The 19,824-nt window shown below is 44.5% G+C and overlaps 1 protein-coding gene and 1 pseudogene across 2 annotated transcripts; both read left to right on the top strand.

The window, feature by feature from the left end:
• Nucleotides 1-6,133: 6,133 nt before the first annotated feature.
• Nucleotides 6,134-8,718, top strand: LOC135563825 (uncharacterized). 2 transcript variants are annotated; one of them, XM_065007448.1, is made up of 3 exons: nt 6,134-6,503; nt 7,508-7,708; nt 8,097-8,718. In XM_065007448.1, the coding sequence occupies exons 1-3, from the start codon at nt 6,416-6,418 to the stop codon at nt 8,300-8,302; spliced, it is 495 nt and encodes a 164-aa protein (XP_064863520.1). In that variant the 5' UTR covers nt 6,134-6,415; the 3' UTR covers nt 8,303-8,718. The 2 variants fall into 2 exon arrangements, with proteins under 2 accessions (XP_064863520.1, XP_064863521.1); XM_065007449.1 differs by lacking the exon at nt 7,508-7,708 and having other exon boundaries at nt 6,138-6,503.
• LOC115105814 (glutathione hydrolase 1 proenzyme-like) lies at nt 8,249-19,243 on the top strand (annotated as a pseudogene).
• The last annotated feature ends 581 nt before the right edge of the window (nt 19,244-19,824 follow it).

Here is a 19,824-nt window from a genome sequence, read left to right as displayed (position 1 = left end):
TCCGATGGCATTGAGGAGAACACCACATCTGTCATTGGCTTCATCAATAAGTGCATCGATGACATCGTCTCCACAGTGACCGTACGTACATACCCCAAACAGAAGCCATGGATTACAGGTAAGATCCACACTAAGCTAAATGCTAGAGCTGCCGCTTTCAAGGAGCGGAACTCTATCCCGGAAGCTTATAAGAAATCTCGCTATGCCCTCCGACAAACCATCAAACAGGCAAAGCATCAATACAGGACTGAGTGAATCATACTACACTGGTTCCGATGCTCGTCGGATGTGGCAGGGCTTGCAAACTACTACAGACTACATCGTCGAGCTGCCCAGTGACACAAACCTAGATGAGCTAAATTACTTCTATGTTCGATTCAAGGCAATTAACACTAAAATGTGCATGAGAGCATTAGCTGTTCCGGACGACTGTGTGATCTCGCTCTCTGTTGCCGATGTGAGTAAGACCTTTAAACAGGTCAACATTCACAAGGCTGCATGGCCAGATGGATTTCCAGGACGTGTACTCCGAGCATGCGCTGACCAACTGGCAAGTGTCTTCACTGACATTTTTAACCTGTCCCTGACTGAGTCTGTAATGCCAACACGTTTCAAGCAGACCACCATAGTCCCTGTGCCCAAGAACACTAAGGTAACCTGCCTAAATGACTACCGACCTGTAGTGCTCACGTCTGTAGCCATGAAGTGCTTTGAAAGGCTGGTCATGGCTCACATCAACACCATTATCCTGATCACCGACAACTATGAGACAGCCTGTAGGGAGGAGGTCAGAGACCTGGTTGTGTGGTGCAGGACAACCTCTCCCTCAACGTGATCAAGACAAAGGAGATGATTGCGGACTACAGGAAAAGGAGTACGAGCACGCCTCCATTCTCATCGACGGGGTTGTAGTGGAGCAGGTTGAGAGCTTCAAGTTCCTTGGTGTCCACATCACCTACAAACTATCATGGTCCAAACATACAAAGACAGTCGTGAATAGGGCACGATAAAACGCTATTCCCCCTCTGGAGACTGAAAAGATTTGGCATGGGTCCTCAGATCCTTAAAAGGTTCTACAGCTGCACCATCGAGAGCATCCTGACTGGTTGCATTACTGCCTGGTACGGCAACTGTTCGGCCTCCGACCGCAAGGCAATACAGAGGGTAGTGCGTACGGCCCAGTACATCACCGGGGCCAAGCTTCCTGCCATCCAGGACCTCTATACCAGGCGGTGTCAGAGGAAGGCCCTGAAAATTGTCAAAGACTCCAGCCACCCTAGTCATAAACTGTTCTCTCAGCTACCGCATGGCAAGCGGTAACAGAGCGCTATAAACAGCTTCTACCTCCAAGCCTTAAGACTCCTGAACAGCTAATCAAAGGGCTACCCAGACCCCTCTTTTATGCTGCTGCTACTCTCTGTTTATTATCTATGCATAGTCACTTTAACTGTACCTACATGTACATATGTGAGCTGATTCAGGAAACTAGGCGTATGTCGCAAGTCACGACATCACAGGAGAGCAGTTTGAACATAAACATTTTTTAAAATAAAAATGTGTTTTTTGGCAGAAATGTCTTCTTGAACATGTGTACTTTCATGTGCCTTAATAACAGACTTGTATGCCATCTGTAAATATACAAAGAGAAATTACGAGCCTTGTTTAAACCACCTAAAAAGACAGCAACCTTCCCACTAGCTATGATTGGCTGAGATAATGAGTGGGCTGGACATGCTGAGAGATGAGTTCTGATTGGTCTGCCATATAGAAGGCTTTTGTTTATTTGAGCTGGTCAGTCTCTGTTGGTAATCCTGTTGAACACATCTTTTTAAATGTAGCTGCATAAATGTTGCTCTCCACTTTCTGGAGGATCAAATTTTGAAATCAGTGGAAATAGAGTACGATAGCTAAAGAGATGGGAAAACACCTGTTTCCAGATTACGTCTTCAAACTAAGGACGTTTTTGGCATGGATCCGTGACAGGAAGGGTCCACCATGCATGATGATGTATGTAAGGTAGTCTAGCTAGCTACATTTTCAGATAATACACGTTTCTAATTTTGACAGAAAGTTGTTTAATTTCAAGCTAAAGTGTACAGTTAGTTAGGTGGCTGGCTCGTTAGCTAACGTTGTGACATGATGTGTGTGATCTTACATGTTGTTTACCTAGCTAGGTTAATTGTTTACCTAGCTAGCTAGGTACATGTCTTAAGCTAAAGTCTACTGTTAGCTGGCTGGCTCCCTGGAGAACGTTGCGTGTATGACATTATTATTATTATTATTGTCATTGTCATTATTATTCATGCAGGGGTAGTAATGACATGATTTGGCACTGTTCATTGTTGTTTAACTAGCTAACTTTAGATGGCATGACGTGATGTGTGTGATCGTACATGTTGTTTACCTAGCTAGGTTAATTGTTTACCTAGGTAGCTAGCTACATGTCTTAAGCGAAAGTCTACAACACCCGTTGAATATGGTCGGTGTCAGTAAACGTCGGCAAAAAAGCATAATGAAATTGTTGCCAGCAGAGCTGGTTAGGCTGTTTTCATGTTATCCAGAGGAAAACAAATTATCGGCCAGAGCGTCAAGCGTGCGCTCTGAATGCAACAAGATATGTGGGGCTAAAGCTTAAGAGGGTATGAACGATGCTGAATGGGCGTAGACAAAGAAGAGCTCTCTCACATAAACACTAAAATGCCATTTACTCAAAAGTGTGTTTACAAGTGTATCAACTTTCAAAGCAGAATTACTTTCCCATTGTTCCTCAAAAATGCAGTGTATGATATACCATTTGGTAGCTCTGAGTCTCTGTTTTACCAATGTAAAAAACCTAATTAAACATTTTGCTACATAAGACCAAATCCAGGTAGAGTCACATATTACCTCAATTACCTTGACTAAACCTTGACATTGACTCTATACCTGTACCCCCTGTATATTGCCTCACTATTGTTATTTTACTGCTGCTATTAAATTATTTGTAACTTTTAGTTTCAATTTTTTACTTAACACTTGTTTTTTTAAACTGCATTGTTGGTTAAGGGCTTGTAAGTAAGTATTTCACTGTATGGTCTACTACACCTGTATTCAGCGCATTGATTTGATCAAATCACAATTGATGTAGAAAATATGGATTCATTAATGTTTTCATTTGATTAATTTATTTTTTGGACTCTCTTTCTCTCTCACATTTAGCCATCAGAGTATTACAGAGTATTCTATACTTAAATAATATACACTACCGATCAAAAGTTTTAGAACACCTACTCATTCAAGGGTTTTTCTTTATTTTTTACTATTTTCTACATTGTAGAATAATAGTGAAGACATCAAAACTATGAAATAACACATATGGAATCATGTTGTAACCAAAAAAGTGTGAAAACAAATCAAAATATGTTTTATATTTGAGATTCTTCAAATAGCCACCCTTTGCCTTGATGACAGCTTTGCACACTCCTGGCATTCTCTCAACCAGTTTCACCTGGAATGCTTTTCCAACAGTCTTGAAGGAGTTCCCACATACGCTGAGTACTTGTTGGCTGCTTTTCCTTCACTTTGCTGTCCAATTCATCCCAAACCATCTCAATTTGGAGGCCAGGTCATCTGATGCAGCACTCGATCACTCTCCTTCTTAGTAAAATATATGCTGAGCACTTGGTGGCTGCTTTTCCTTCACTCTGCGGCCCAACCTATCCTAAACCATCTCAATTGGGTTGAGGTCGGGTGATTGTGGCAAGGTAATCTGATGCAGCACTCCATTAATCTCCTTCTTGGTAAAATAGCCCTTAGACAGCATGGAGGTGTGTTGGGTCATTGTCCTGTTGAAAAAGAAAATGATAGTCCCACTAAGCCCAAACCAGATGAGATGGTGTATCGCTGCAGAATGCTGTGGAATACATGCTGGTTAAGTGTGCCTTGAATTCAAAATAAATCACAGACAGTGTCATCAGCAAAGCAACCCCACACCATAACACCTCCTCCTCCATGCTTTACGGTGGGAACCACACATGCTGAGATCATCCGTTCACCCACACCGCATCTCACAGAGACACGATGGTTTGAACCAAAAATCTCAAATTTGGACTCCTGACCAAAGGACAGATTTCCACCGTTCTTGCTCATGTTTTTTAGCCCAAGCAAGTCTCTTCTTCTTATCGGTGTCCTTTAGTCGTGGTTTCTTTGCAGCAATTCGACGATGAAGTCCTGATTTACACAGTTTCTTCTAAACAGTTGATGTTGGGATGTGTATGTTACTTGAACTAGGTGAAGCATATGTTTGGGCTGCAATTTCTGAGGCTGGTAACTAATGAACTTATCCTCTGCAGCAGAGGCAACTCTGGGCCTCCCTTTCCTGTGGCGGTCCTCATGAGAGGCAGTTTCATCACAGCACTTGATGGTTTTTGCAACTGCACTTGAAGAAACTTTAAAAGTTCTTGAAATGTTCCGTATTGACTGACCTTCATGTCTTAAAGTAATGATGGACTGTCGTTTCTCTTTGCTTATTTGAGCTGTTCTTGCCATAATATTAACTTGGTATTTTACCAAATATAACTATTTTCTGTATACCACCCCCACCTTGTCACAACACAACTGATTGGCTCAAACGCATTAAGAAGGAAGAAATTCCACAAATTAACTTTTGAAAAACGCACACCTGTTAATTGAAATGTATTTCAGGTGATTACCTCATGAAGCTGGTTGAGAGAATGCCAAGAGAGTGCAAAGCTGTCATCAAGGCAAAGGGTGGCTATTTGAAGAATCTCAAATATAAAACATATTTTGATTTGTTTAACACTTTTGGTTACTATATGATTCCATATGTGTTATTTCATAGGTTTGATGTCTTCACTATTATTCTACAATGTAAAAGGAAAGATAAACCAAAGGATAAAATACGTTATGGAGTTGCTGTATTGTCAAGAAATAGCCTACTGAAAGTCTGGTGTGAAACGAGTTGATGTTTTGTCATTCTAGAATAAAAAATATGTATATTTATAAACCTCAGCAATACAGGTGTGTTAAAAATGTATACCATTTCAACCATTGTTGCCCTCTTTCAAGTTAAACATTACATTTGAAAAAAGTCAAACCAATCCATATGTGATGTTCCTAGCAGAGAATATATATCTACTACAAATCATGGCTGGGGCCAATTCAAATTGAAGGCAGTCAGTTCAGGAAGTGATTTTATAAAAAATACATATTAAAAAGGACACTTTAAAAAAAAAATGCTTCTACACCTCAGTTTATTGAGAAGTCATTGGAAATAGATGCATTGTTTTGTTTCTATTATTGTTATTTAAGTCTACTTCCTGAATTGACTGCCTTCACTTCGAATTGACCCCTGTTACAAATAATGTGCCACTACCTTTTCGGGTGTTAGAATGCTGCATTGATTATGTGCATCAAGATGGTGAAGGGGTGGCAGGTAGCCTGTTGGTTAGAGCATTGGGCTTGCTGGATCGAATCCCCGACCTGACAAGGTAAACATCTGTCGTACTGCCCCTGAGCAAGGCAGTTGACCAACTATTCCCCGGGTGCCGTGGATGTCGATTAAGACAGTCCTTGCACCTCTCTGATTCAGAGGGGGTTGGGTTAAATGTGGAAGACACATTTCAGTTGAAGGCATTCAGCTGTACAACTGACCCATTTCCCTCATCTAGCATGGTTTTACAGGTGTACAACTTTCACTGAGGACATTCTGAAATTGCATTTTTGTCCCCCCCAGTTCTATAATTGCAATGTGATACAAAACGAGGCAACGGTGTGCTTTAGGACCATGTAGACTTCTCTGAGAGGTCGGGTAGGCTGTTTGGAGTGTTTATCTGATTGGAAAAATAAAAAAATTGATGTCTCACCATCTTCTAAAACCAAAGTTACGCCCCTGTGCTTTTCTACGCTGGTGTCATGTCTGTTCACATATTTGAATGTGTTTTGATGTGGTTAATACTAGAATAGCAGTCTATTTGTTAATAAAGAGATCATTTATTCCATTGTTTAGACATCCAGTCTCTGGTGCAACAAAATAACATCATAGAAGGTTTTATATTGGTGTTAGGTTGTCAATTATTTCCCTCATAAGAGAGGTGGGTTTTATGTTAATGTTTTCTGAATGTGCTCCTCTGTTCCTACATTTCTGTAGACACTCTTATCCAGAGATACTTACAGGAGCAGTTAGGGTTAATTAAGTGCCTTGCTGAAGGGCATAGAGACAGATTGTTCACCTAGTCGACTCAGGGATTCAAACCAGCGACTTTTCAGTTTCTGGGCCAACGCTCTTAACCGCTAGGCTACCTACTTCTGTTCCTGTCTGCTTTTTAAAGAGTAACACCAATCAGGTGCTTTTATGCAGGTTTAGGTTCAAGTTGAACATCATTGTAATAGTTAAACATTGAGAGCTATTGCCTAGATGGTGCTATGTACTGCTCAACTTACTGAGAGGACCGTGACAAACCCACTGCCAACCAGTCTGTTCCAGAGGCCTGAGAGACACCAAGGTAAGAGGAAGATCTGATCTTTTACTAGTTAGGTGATCGATAGCAAAAAAAAAAAAATCATATTAAGTGTGAGGACAGGGAATAATTCAGTCTGAATGGTTTGTGTATTTTGATCAAATGTACCTGTGCTGCATAAGCTAAATGAAGTGTCCAGAGATGTTACATGCATTGAACACTGTTTTGACAGGCTAAGGAATTTGCATGGCAGTAAATACATAGCACTGAAGGGAGGAGGTATTATCTGATTCCAGTCTATTGTGTTGTTGGTTTAATTTTGTTGGCATCAGGCAGGATGAGCTTCACAGAGGAGCATTGGGTTATCGTCTTTTGTCATGTGTTGGGATTTAGTGATGAATGTGACACACAATCTCAATTCAAAAGTACTGCGGACCAATGTTCTTTAAACACATAGAGAAACCAAATGAAATACCTTGGGAATGGGCACAGGACAAAACCATTATTTATTTTTATCAACACTGAACAGAAATATAAACGCAACATGTAAAATGTTGGTCCTATGTTTCATGAGCTGAAATAAAATATCCCTGAAAATTTCCATACGCACAAAAAGCTTGTTTCTCTCTAATTTTGTGCACAAATTTGGTTACATCCCTGTTAGTGAGCATTTCTCCTTTGCCAAGATAATCTATCCATTTGACAGGTGTGGCATATCAAGAAGCTGATTAAACATTATTATCTTTATACAGGTGCACCTTGCGCTTGGGACAATAAAGTCCACTCTAAAATGTGCAGTTCTGTCACACAACGCAAATTTAATCACCATTGTATTATTCGTAGGCCTATGCATGTCTCTACGGATAGCTTTAATATTTAGACTTATGGAATAAGTCCGAACAGTGCTACTGAAGTTGTAGATTCCTCAACATTACTGGGTGTGGTTAGGCCTTCCCCAAACTCTTTCATTTGGAGGTGTCTTCGTTTTGTCGGCGTCATTTTTTAAATAAATTTAAAATGTACGCTTACAATGCTGCACCTTGGTCCAGTCCTTCAGCCAGCCGTGACAGAACTTCCCACCACCAATGGACCAAGCAGCATGGTAAGGTGGACTTCTGGACATGGGAGGACGTTCTGGACGGCAAGGGAGTCTACACATGGGAGGAGATCCTGGCGGGAAGGGATCTCCTTCCATGGGAACTGGTGGAGGCAGCTAGGAGAGCAGAAGCAGCCGGAGAGAGGAACCAGCGGTATGTGGGAACACGGCTGGCAAGGAAGCCCGAGAGGCAGCCCCAAAACAATTTTTTGGGGGGGCACACGGGGAGTTGGCAGAGTCAGGAAGCAGACCTGAGCCAACTCCCCGTGCTTACCGTGGCGAGCATGGGACTGGTCAGGCCCCGTGCTATGGGGTGATGCGCACGGTACCGAGGCAGAGTATTCACAGGCCGGTATGCTCAGGGCCAACGTCTTGCATTTGCCAGGGGGAAGCTGGCATCCAGCCAGAATGGGTGGGGCCAGCTCTGCGCTCGAGACCGCCAGTGCGCCTCCATGGCCCTGTGTATCCGGTGCCTCCACTACGCACCAGGCCTCCGGTGGCAGCCCCACTCACCAGGCTGTCTCTCCGTCTCCTCCCTCCAGGTGCTCCCGTCTGTCCGGAGCTGCCAGAGCCGCCCGCCTGTCCGGAGCTGCCAGAGCCGCCCGCCTGTCCGGAGCTGCCAGAGCCGACCGCCTGTCCGGAGCTGCCAGAGCCGCAGCCCCTCAGTCCAGAGGCGCCCCTCAGTCCAGTGACGCCCTCTACGAGGGTCTTCAGTCCGGGGCCCGCTGCGAGGGTGGGCCAATACTGAGGTGGAGCGGGGTCCACGTCCCGTACCCGAGCCGCCGCCGTAAGAAGGCCCACCCGGACCCTCCCCTTTAGAGTCAGGTTTTGCGGCCGGAGGAGGGTACTGTCACGCCCTGGCCATAGAGAGGCTTTTTATTCCCTATTTTGGTTAGGCCAGGGTGTGACTAGGGTGGGCATTCTATGTCCTTTTTTCTATGTTTAGTATTTCTATGTCTTGGCCTGGTATGGTTCTCAATCAGGGACAGCTGTCTATCGTTGTCTCTGATTGAGAACCACACTTAGGTACCCTATTCCCCCACCTGTTTTGTGGGAAGTTAACTTTGTAGTTGTTCAGAGCACATAGCCCAAAGCTTCACGGTTGTTTTTTTGTTCTTCGTTTTGTCGTCGTCATTTTTTAAATAAAGTTCAAATGTATGCTTACCATGCTGCACCTTGGTCCAGTCCTTCAGCCAGCCGTGACAGTACGTTTACAATGGCAGACAAAAAACTTTCACCAGTAATTGGTCTTCTGACCCAGATCAGATTTTTTTGCCAATAAATGGGCACAGAAATCAGAGTTGGGCTGCTTGTGTAAACACAGTCTCAGATTTCAACAAAATAAACTAGTTAGGAGGTAACTGTATCTTATTGGGTTGAAATACCAAAAGGGTTACTATCGAGTTTACTCTCTAGATAAGGTTAGGAGGACACACTGTTGAATGAGGTGAGTTGTAATGGCCTGGTTTAATATCTGAAAAGAATGTTAGAGAACTTAGCCACAACTCACATTTTATAATTGTGATACACATGTTTGAAAAAATCGTCTTTGCTGTTTTTCTATTTTGAAGGTACATTTGTGTGGGGGTGTTTCTGTGTGTTTATACTTGTCTAACTCTTTTCAATTGAGATTGACTCAACGCTGTCTCAAGCAGGCCGTTAAATAGCAGATACCAGGCTCAAATGTTTCTTTGTCTGAACATAAAAATATGTTCCTTCTTCTGAGTGTATGTATATTCATCCATCATCACAAATCCTTATGATTTTGTCATCATAATTCATTCTGTCTGTGTAAACTGCCTGCTGTTTCTTCACAAACTAGCGCTTGTGTATGCAAGACTTTTGTCTGTGTGTTTGTGTGTCCAATATAAATCTCAGAGACACGTTGCAGAAAGGGGGCTCTGCTGTGGATGCATCTATTGCTGCCTTGCTGTGTGTTGGGCTGGTGAATGCCCACAGCATGGGCATTGGAGGAGGTCTCTTCTTCACCATCTATAATGCCACAACTGGTAGAGTCTGAGCCCTAATCCTTGACTTAAACCTAAACCAACTGTATCTTTAATGATGTCAACAAATCAAACATTGACTGGCACAACTGAACTAAAAACAGGAAATGTAATAGCTCACTCCATTGTAACTTGGTGTGATGTAATGATTCTGTCTTCCTTCACAGGAAAGGTAGAGACCATTGATTCCAGAGAGACGGCTCCCGCCAACGCAACAGAGGACATGTTTGGGAATAGCACCCAGTTAGCCAAGAAGGGTAATATTTGATCAGTTACCTAACAAAAAGATGAAAGTTGCACATTTACAATGAAAGATGGCCTTGCAATAGAGTCAAAAGACACTAAGTTTTATTGTCACATCCACTGGTACAGTCTTTCTTGCTAGCTCTTTCCCAACAATGCAGTAATCAATATCAGTAGTACTATTAAATAAAGTAAAGTACTATACTGAACAAAAATAAAAACGCAACATGCAACAATTTCAAAGATTTTACTGAGGTCCAGTTCATATATGAAAACCAGTCAATTGAAATCAATTAATTAGGCCCTAATATGTGGATTTCACATGACTGGTCAGGGTTGCAGCCATGGGTGGGCCTGGGAGGGCATAGGCTCAGCCAATCAGAATGAGTTTTTTCCCCACCACATCCTCAGCCCGCCTCCATCCCCCCTCAGACGCTCCCACAGGTGAAGAAGCCAGATGTGGAGGTCCTGGGCTGGCGTGGTTACACATGGTCTGCGGTTGTGAGGCCGCTTGGATCTACTGCCAAATTCTCTAAAACGACATTGGATGCAGCTTATGGTAGAGAAATAAACATTAAATTCTCTGGCAACAGCTCTGGTGGACATTCCTGCAATCCACAAGCAAATTGCATGCTCCCTCAAAACTTGAGACATCTGTGGCATTGTGTTGTGTCACAACTGCACATTTTATAGGGCCCTTTTATTGTCCCCAGCACAAGGTGCACATGTGTAATGACCACACTGTTTAATCAGCGTCTTGATATGCCTCACCTGTCAGGTGGATGGATTATCTTGGCAAAGGAGAAATGCTCACTAGCACAGACATAAACAAATTTGTGCACAAAATTTGAGAGAAATAAGCTTTTTGTGTGTATGTAACATTTCTAGGATTGTTTATTTCCGCTCATGAAACATGGGACCAACACTTTACATTTTTGTTCAGTGTAGAATAAAAACACACAAGAAATAGAAATAAGAAGAACACAAGAAAGTAAGTAAGCGATATTGACAGGTTCAGTGCCAATACCATATTAACAATGTGCAGGGATACTGGAGTGGTAGGGGTAGATACTGTATGTATAGGGGTAAGGTGACTAGGCATCAGGATATGATAAATGGAGTAGCAGCAACTTATATAATGATTGTGTGTGAGTGTGTTTGTGTGTGTAGTATCAGTATGAATGCGTGTTATGTGTGTGAGCCAATGAAGTGTGTATGCGTGTTGGAGTGTGAGTGAGTGTGTAGAGGCCTGTGAGTGTGCATAGAGTCCATAGCAGGCAGTGATGCAGTCAATGGTGCTGCTGTAGAACTTTTTGTAGAACGTTTTGAGGATTTGAGGTCCTATTCCAAAACGTTTCATCCTCCTGAGAAGGCGCTGCCGTGTCCTCTTAATGACTGTGTGTGTGTGTGTATGGACCATTTTAAGTCCTTAGTGATTTGGACACCAAAGAATTTGAGCCTTTTGACCCGCTCCATTACAGCCCTGTCGATGTGGAGGGGTGTGTGTTGGCCCCCCTGTTTCCTGTAGTCCACAATAAGCTCCTTGGTCTTGCTGATGTTGAGGGAGAGGTTGTTGTCTTGGCACCATGCTGCCAGGTCACTGACCACCTCCCTCGCCGATGATCAGGCCAACCACGGCCGTGTCGTCAGGAAACTCGATGATTGTGTTGGATTCGTGGTTGGCTACGCAGTCGTGGGTGAACAGGGAGTACAGGAGGGGTCTAAGCACACACCCCTGTGGGACTCTCGTGTTGAGGGTCAGCATGGCGGAGGTTTTGTTTCCTACCCTCAGGAAGTCCAGGATCCAGTTGCAGTGGGAGGTGTTCAGTCCCAGGGTCCCGAGCTTGGTGATGAGCTTGGAGGGGACTATGGTGCTGAACACGGAGCTGTAGTCAATGAACAGCATTCTCACATAGGTATTCCTTTTATCTATTGTAGGTGGGTGACGGCAGTGTGGAGTGCAATTGAGATTGCATTGTCTATGGATCTGTTGGGGTGGTATGCAAATTGGAGTGGGTCTAGGGTGTCTGGGATAATGGAGTTGCTGTGTGCCATAACCAGCCTTTCAAAGCACTTCATGATTGCAGATGTGCTACAAGGCGATAGTCATTGTGGCAGGTACCCTTAGAGTTCTTGGGAACAGGAATGAAGAGTAGTACATTAGAGAAGATCAAAAGCTGCACTCCAACCTATCATCTTCCAATATATCCTTTCACAATCTGTTACATTACATTACGTGTAATGTTTGGCAGGAGGGTTGTCCATCGCCATACCAGGGGAGATCCGTGGGTATGAGATGGCACACGATCGCCATGGAAAATTGCCATGGAGAGAGCTTTTCCAGCCTGCAATCCAGTTGGCACGGAAAGGCTTTCCTTTGGGCAGGGCATTGGCCACCGCTATTTCCAAGAACAGGGAAACCATCATCTGTGACACAGCTTTATGGTGAGAATGCCTACAAGGGAGGGGTAATATGGAGTGACGATCTGAATTACTGTTCAGAGGGTCAAGTTTTCACATGAGAAGATACTGTACATCCCCTGTTGATGATTTATGCCCTTATACGCAAACATGAGAGCTCAGTGTCTCGTATGTTGTCTCTGACATGACATCTCTTTTTTTGGTCTCTCTTTCAGTGAGGTATTTTGTGACAAAAACGGTGGCATCCTTAAGGAAAATGACATCATCACCTTTACTAAACTCGCTGACACCTATGAAATAATAGCAAATGAGGGACCTAATGCTTTTTACGAAGGGCCGCTGGCAGAGAACCTTGTGAAGGACATTCAGGCTTCAAGTTGGTTTCACCCTTAAATCTACCAAATATGAACAAACTGCAATTTTGATATAATTTCATTCAGGGTCTGCTGGCTGTACGTGCTACAGAATGTGTTTATGTGTATGTGTTTCAGATGGTATCATCACACTGGATGACCTAAAGAAATACAAGCCTTTTTTTGGATGAGAATCCTCTCAATGCTACTGTGGGGGGGTACACCATGGTTGCACCCAACGCCCCCGCCAGTGGCCCTGTCCTGTCCCTCATACTCAACATCCTGGATGGTAAGCCTTCCCACTGATGCCACAGAGTTGTATTCAATATCAAACTGTGGGTCACATTTGGACAGCCTATGCTACATTATAAATGTATAAGGACCGAAGATAATTGTTTTCCGAGCCATCACACCTGAGGCGCTCTGCTTTGCAGGCCTGATGCTGTTCACATAAGAAAAGTATGCTGTTAATTTACATTATAGCAGTGCTGGTTTACAGTGGCTTACGAAAGTATTCACCCCCTTGGCATTTTTCCTATTTTGTTGCCTTACAACCTGGAATTAAAATTGATTTTTGGGGGGGTTGTATCATTTGATTTACACAACATGCCTACCACTTTGAAGATGCTAAATATTTTTTTATTGAGAAACAAACAACAAATAAGACAAAAAAAACAGAACTTGAGCTTGCATAACTATTCACCCCCCCCAAAGTCAATACTTTGTAGAGCCGCCTTTTGCAGCAATTACAGCTGCAAGTCTCTTGGGGTATGTCTCTATAAGCTTGGCACATCTAGCCACTAGGATTTTTGTCTCTTCTTCAAGGCAAAACTGCTCCAGCTCCTTCAAGTTGGATGGGTTCCGCTGGTGTACAGCAATCTTTAAGTCATACCACAGATTCTCAATTGGATTGAGGTCTGGGCTTGGACTAGGCCATTTCAAGACATTTAAATGTTTCCCCTTAAACCACTCAAGTGTTGCTTTAGCAGTATGCTTAGGGTCATTGTCCTGGAAGGTGAACCTCCGTCTCAGTCTCCAATATTGTCACGTTCTGACCTTAGTTATTTTATTATGTCTTTGGTTTAGTATGGTCAGGGCGTGAGTTGGGTGGGTTGTCTATGTTAGTTTTTCTATGATTTGCTATTTCTGTGTTTGGCCTGGTATGGTTCTCAATCAGAAGCAGCTGTCTATCATTGTCCCTGATTGAGAACCATATTTAGGTAGCCTGTTTTCTATTGTGTTTTGTGGGTGATTATATTCTGTTGTCTGTTGTGTGTCTGCACCAGTCAGAACGGTTTTCGGTCGTTTCTCTTAGTTATTTTGGTTATTTCCGTGTTCATTCTAATAAATATGGACACATACCACGCTGCACCTTGGTCCTCACCTTCTTCCACCAACAACGGCTGTTACAGAATCCCCCACCACAACCGGACCAAGCAGCGGGGTATCAGGCAGCAGCGAGATCTGGACTATGTCACAACTTGAGACAAAATAGAAAGGTGGTCGGTCGGCCCAGGGAGAGTGCCGGAGCCCGCCTGGGATTCGCTGGAACAGTGCGAGGAGAGATACCGGCGTATGGAGTTGGCGCCACGTACACGGCAGCGCAACAGGCACGAGAGGCAGCCCCTCAAGCGCCATCCATCATTCCTTCAATTCTGACCAGTTTCCCAGTCCCTGCCGAGGAAAAACATCCCCATAACATGATGCTGCCACCACCATGCTTCACGGTGGGGATGGTATTCTCGAGGTGATGAGAGGTGTTGGGTTTGCGCCAGACATAGCATTTTCCTTGATGGCCAAAAAGCTAAATTTTAGACTCATCTGACAGAGTACCTTCTTCCATATGTTTGGGAGTCTCCCACATTCCTTTTGGTGTTTTCTTTAATTAAGCAATGGCTTTTTTCTGGCCACTCTTCAGTAATGCCCAGCTCAGTGGAGTGTTTGGCTTAAAGTGGTCCTATGGACAGATACTCCAATCTCCGCTGTGGAGCTTTGCAGCTCCTTTGGCCTCTTTGTTGCCTCTCTGATTAATGCCCTCCTTGCCTGGTCTGTGAGTTTTGGTGGGCGGCCCTCTCTTGGCAGGTTTGTTGTGGTGCCATATTCTTTCCATTTTTTAATAATGGATTTAATGGTGCTCCGTGGGATGTTCCAAGTATCTGATATTTTTTTTATAACCCAACCCTGATCTGTAGTTCTCCACAACATTGTCCCTGACATGTTTGGAGAGCTCCTTGGTCTTCATGGTGCAGCTTGCTTGGTGGAACCCCTTGCTTAGTGGTGTTGCAAATTCTGGGGCCTTTCAGAACAGGTGTGTATATATACTGAGATCATGTGACACTTAGAATCCCCCCCTATGTGGACTTTTATTTAACAGAGTGTGTGACTTCTGGAGGTAATTGCTTGCACCAGAGCTTATTTAGGGGCTTCAGAACAAAGGTGTTGAATACATGTGCACGCACCACTTTTCATTTTTCAATTTTTTGAAACATTCATTTTTTTCATTTCACTTCACCAATTTGGACTATTTTGTGTATGTCCTTTACATGAAATCCCAATAAAAATCCATTTAAATTAAGGGTTGTAATGCAACAAAATAGGAAAAACGCCAAGGGGGATGAATACTTTTGCAAGGCACTGTATCTCATACTATTACTGTGTGCACCATACATGTATAGCTCTCTTGGCCATGCAAATTAAGATAGATAACCACCTTTTGTTCGTGGTGGTGCTGCTGAGTGACCAGTTATTGGGGTGTAGAAATAAATCTCCTCTTCCAAGCTCTGTTTCAGCTCCACATTCATGCAGGGTCTATTGGATATATAGTGCATAGATGTCCTCCTCCAGACTTCCTCTCTCTGCTGGTACCCAGTACAATGGTTATATAATGTGACAGTGTTTGTCTCAGAGGATTAGATGAAAAACTTATTCCAGAGTATTTAAACTGCCTGAACCTCATCTTCCTGTGGTTCCTCTGCCTGGCCACCCACTCACCGTGGCCCCCTTCCTCTACCGCAAACTCTAATCTTTCCAAATTACCTCTAATTGGACACTGATGAGTGGCGGGGGAATCATGTAACACTGGCATGTCAGGGCCCACTCAAGACCTTCATCCTGACGGTTCACCATGACTTCTGCTAATGGCATGTCAGGGCCCGCTCAAACCCTTCATCCTGACGGTTCACCATGACTTCTGCTAATGGCATGTCAGGGCCCGCTCAAACCCTTCATCCTGACGGTTCACCATGACTTCTGCTAATGGCATGTCAGGGCCCGCTCAAACCCTTCATCCTGACGGTTCACCATGACTTCTGCTAATGGCATGTCAGGGCCCGCTCAAACCCTTCATCCTGACGGTTCACCATGACTTCTGCTAATGGCATGTCAGGGCCCGCTCAAGCCCTTCATCCTGACGGTTCACCATGACTTCTGCTAATGGCATGTCAGGGCCCGCTCAAGCCCTTCATCCTGACGGTTCACCATGACTTCTGCTAATGGCATGTCAGGGCCCGCTCAAACCCTTCATCCTGACGGTTCACCATGACTTCTGCTAATGGCATGTCAGGGCCCGCTCAAGCCCTTCATCCTGACGGTTCACCATGACTTCTGCTAATGGCATGTCAGGGCCCGCTCAAGCCCTTCATCCTGACGGTTCACCATGACTTCTGCTAATGGCATGTCAGGGCCCGCTCAAGCCCTTCATCCTGACGGTTCACCATGACTTCTGCTAATGGCATGTCAGGGCCCGCTCAAGCCCTTCATCCTGACGGTTCACCATGACTTCTGCTAATGGCATGTCAGGGCCCGCTCAAGCCCTTCATCCTGACGGTTCACCATGACTTCTGCTAATGGCATGTCAGGGCCCGCTCAAGCCCTTCATCCTGACGGTTCACCATGACTTCTGCTAATGGCATGTCAGGGCCCGCTCAAGCCCTTCATCCTGACGGTTCACCATGACTTCTGCTAATGGCATGTCAGGGCCCGCTCAAGCCCTTCATCCTGACGGTTCACCATGACTTCTGCTAATGGCATGTCAGGGCCCGCTCAAGCCCTTCATCCTGACGGTTCACCATGACTTCTGCTAATGGCATGTCAGGGCCCGCTCAAGCCCTTCATCCTGACGGTTCACCATGACTTCTGCTAATGGCATGTCAGGGCCCGCTCAAGCCCTTCATCCTGACGGTTCACCATGACTTCTGCTAATGGCATGTCAGGGCCCGCTCAAGCCCTTCATCCTGACGGTTCACCATGACTTCTGCTAATGGCATGTCAGGGCCCGCTCAAGCCCTTCATCCTGACGGTTCACCATGACTTCTGCTAATGGCATGTCAGGGCCCGCTCAAGCCCTTCATCCTGACGGTTCACCATGACTTCTGCTAATGGCATGTCAGGGCCCGCTCAAGCCCTTCATCCTGACGGTTCACCATGACTTCTGCTAATGGAATGTCAGGGCCCGCTCAAGCCCTTCATCCTGACGGTTCACCATGACTTCTGCTAATGGCATGTCAGGGCCCGCTCAAGCCCTTCAATCTGACGGTTCACCATGACTTCTGCTAATGGCATGTCAGGGCCCGCTCAAGCCCTTCATCCTGATGGTTCACCATGACTTCTGCTACTGCTTGTCAGCTGAAATGCATCAAATATTTCCATTTGGTTTTAGCTTTCTTTCCTTTCTCCCATCCTCTCCTCTACGGCTGTGAACTGAAATAGTTGTAACACTGATAGACTGGGACTGGGAGACAGAATGAACCGTACTTTTATATTGAGCTTTTACTGTATATGGGGAACACCTTTTCAATGTTCACTTCAGAGTCAAAGTGTATATTGACGTGATCAAATTAAATATACTGTATTATTGTTTAATAAATGTAGGGATTGTGGTTATGGTTGATTACCAGGTTTTCTCCCATGCAGGATACAACTTCACCTCAGACAGTGTCTCCAGCACTGAGAAGAAGATCCTCACGTACCACCGCATGGTCGAGGCCTTCCGTTTTGCCTATGCCAAGCGAAGCATGCTGGGAGATCCACAATTCCTCCGCATCTCTGATGTAACTCTCATCCTCATCTTTCCCAGAGCTTATATTGAATAGTTCTCAAATAGGATGTCTCTATACTCTTTACAGAGTTTACTCCAATCAGGCACTTACTAATCATATTCAATCAACTGGTCCTAGTATGTGTTGAAACGTCATGTTCGTTGGAGACAAAGTAAATATGTATATGCTCATATAAGAGAGTTGATTAGACTATTGTAAAGCTGCTATGTTGAAATGTCATTAAATGCAAACCAGTCCATCTTCAACATTCTCCACTGTTCCGTATGGTGGAATGGGCATTCATTTGAATGGCAGAGCCTCATTCTCCTGTCCCCTCACCTCTTCAGCTCATCCACAACATGACTTCAGATTACTTTGCCGATGCCCTCCGTCAGAAGATTACAGATGATACCACCCATCACATGAACTACTATGAGACGGAGTACTTTGTCCCCGAGAACCACGGGACAGCACATCTGTCTGTGGTGGCAGAGGACGGGAGTGCAGTGGCAGCCACCAGCACCATCAACCATTTGTAAGAATCAAGTCCCAGTTTTGATTTAAAAAATGTACTGGAAGTAGTCCTCATTACTCACCTGTCTTCATTATCTTTCTTTTCTACTTCCTCCCTAGGTTTGGCTCCAAAGTCATGTCGCATTCTACAGGAATCCTCCTCAACAATGAGATGGATGACTTCAGCTCCCCCCTCATCACGAATGGCTATGGAGTGCCCCCTTCACCAAGCAACTTCATCAGACCAGGTAAAGGGTTCATCTGACTACAGACACCAAAGTTTTCAGTGCATCAGCCGACTCGGATAACCAGAAATTGGTACTTGATGGTGAATCTGGATTGACCGAACTCCCTAGTTGTCTCTCTCCAGGTAAGAGGCCCTTGTCCTCTATGTGTCCAGCCATTCTCTTTGACAAGGGGAGCAAGGAAGTCAAGATGGTGGTGGGGGCCTCAGGAGGAACAAAGATCACCACGGCAACTGCCACGGTGAGCCAGGCTACCATGCCCTTTCATTGCTGTGTGAAAATACTCTTTAATACTTTCTTTGCATTCTACCAAGTAGTCGTCTGTGACTGTATAGTTGGCTGTTCGTTCTGCAGGTGATTCTCAATGCGCTGTTCTTTAACTATGACCTGAAGAAAGCTGTGGCAGATCCCAGAATCCACAACCAGCTGAGTCCCAACACCACACAGGGAGAGCCCGGGTTTGACGAGGTGGGTTAAATGGCTGACGATCTTCAATACACATGCCCTACAGTGTGTCAAGATCGTGGCTGGTTATCATGCTAGTGATGCAGGGTGTCTATTTGAATAGAAGTTTCACAGTGTTCTATATGCTTTCCTTACAGAGGGTGATGGCTGGTTTGGCCTTGAAGAACCATGAGACAGAGTTCCTGACAGCCACATGTGCTGTGGTTCAGGCGCTGGTGCGCCAGGGTGACCGGCTTCATGCTGAATCTGACCCCAGGAAGTGGAGCTATGCCGCTGGGTACTGAGACCAACCACACAAGCCAATACTAGGACTGGGAATTGCCAGGGATCTCACAATACGATATCACAATACTTAGGTGCCAATATATGTATGCGATTCCCACAATTATATATTTATTGTGATTCGATACTGTGATTTTATTGCGATTTGACGTTCCAAACATATTGCTCACGTTATGACAGCTGCAGAGAGACAAAAGACACCATGAGAAAATTAGTTTTAATCAGTCATGGAAATAAAAATAGCTGAAAACATGTCAGCTCACTATTTAAAAAGATGGAGAACAGGCTGTAAGATTAACAGGTACAGCCGACTAGCTCTAGCTAAAGCTACCTCATTTTTTACAAATCAATACTTGGAGTCAAAGTATCAATATAACATCGTCCAAACAAATAGCGATATGTAACTGTACAGATTCTTTTCCACCATCATTACCTGCTCCCTCAAACTGAGACCCATACAGACACCCCAGTTTACACAAACTGAGACCCATACACACACCCCTGCTTCCACAGACAGGCTGGCTGATTAGGCATCCAATTCAGACCCCCACAGACTATATTACAAACCAACAGAAACATACACGCATTCCTCTCCTCATCTCGGTAATGCCCTTTAACCTTAGTCCACTCTGGTAAACCAGGTCCACCTTTCTACGCTCATTGGTGTCATAAAGTGGAGAGAAACTACCCTCCAACATCTCCTCTC

Source organism: Oncorhynchus nerka, linkage group LG22 (genome assembly GCF_034236695.1).
Source record: "Oncorhynchus nerka isolate Pitt River linkage group LG22, Oner_Uvic_2.0, whole genome shotgun sequence".
In the NCBI taxonomy this organism is placed as follows: domain Eukaryota; kingdom Metazoa; phylum Chordata; class Actinopteri; order Salmoniformes; family Salmonidae; genus Oncorhynchus; species Oncorhynchus nerka.
This window is presented reverse-complemented; position numbering and strand designations above follow the sequence as displayed.

Coding starts and splice junctions, on each gene's coding strand:
- LOC135563825 (XM_065007448.1), top strand. CDS start 6,416: ATGGTGCTATGTACTGCTCAACTTACTGAGAGGACCGTGACAAACCCA. Junction 6,504..7,507: donor GAGGCCTGAGAGACACCAAG/GTAAGAGGAAGA, acceptor ACCTTGGTCCAG/TCCTTCAGCCAGCCGTGACA. Junction 7,709..8,096: donor GCCGGAGAGAGGAACCAGCG/GTATGTGGGAAC, acceptor TCCTCCCTCCAG/GTGCTCCCGTCTGTCCGGAG.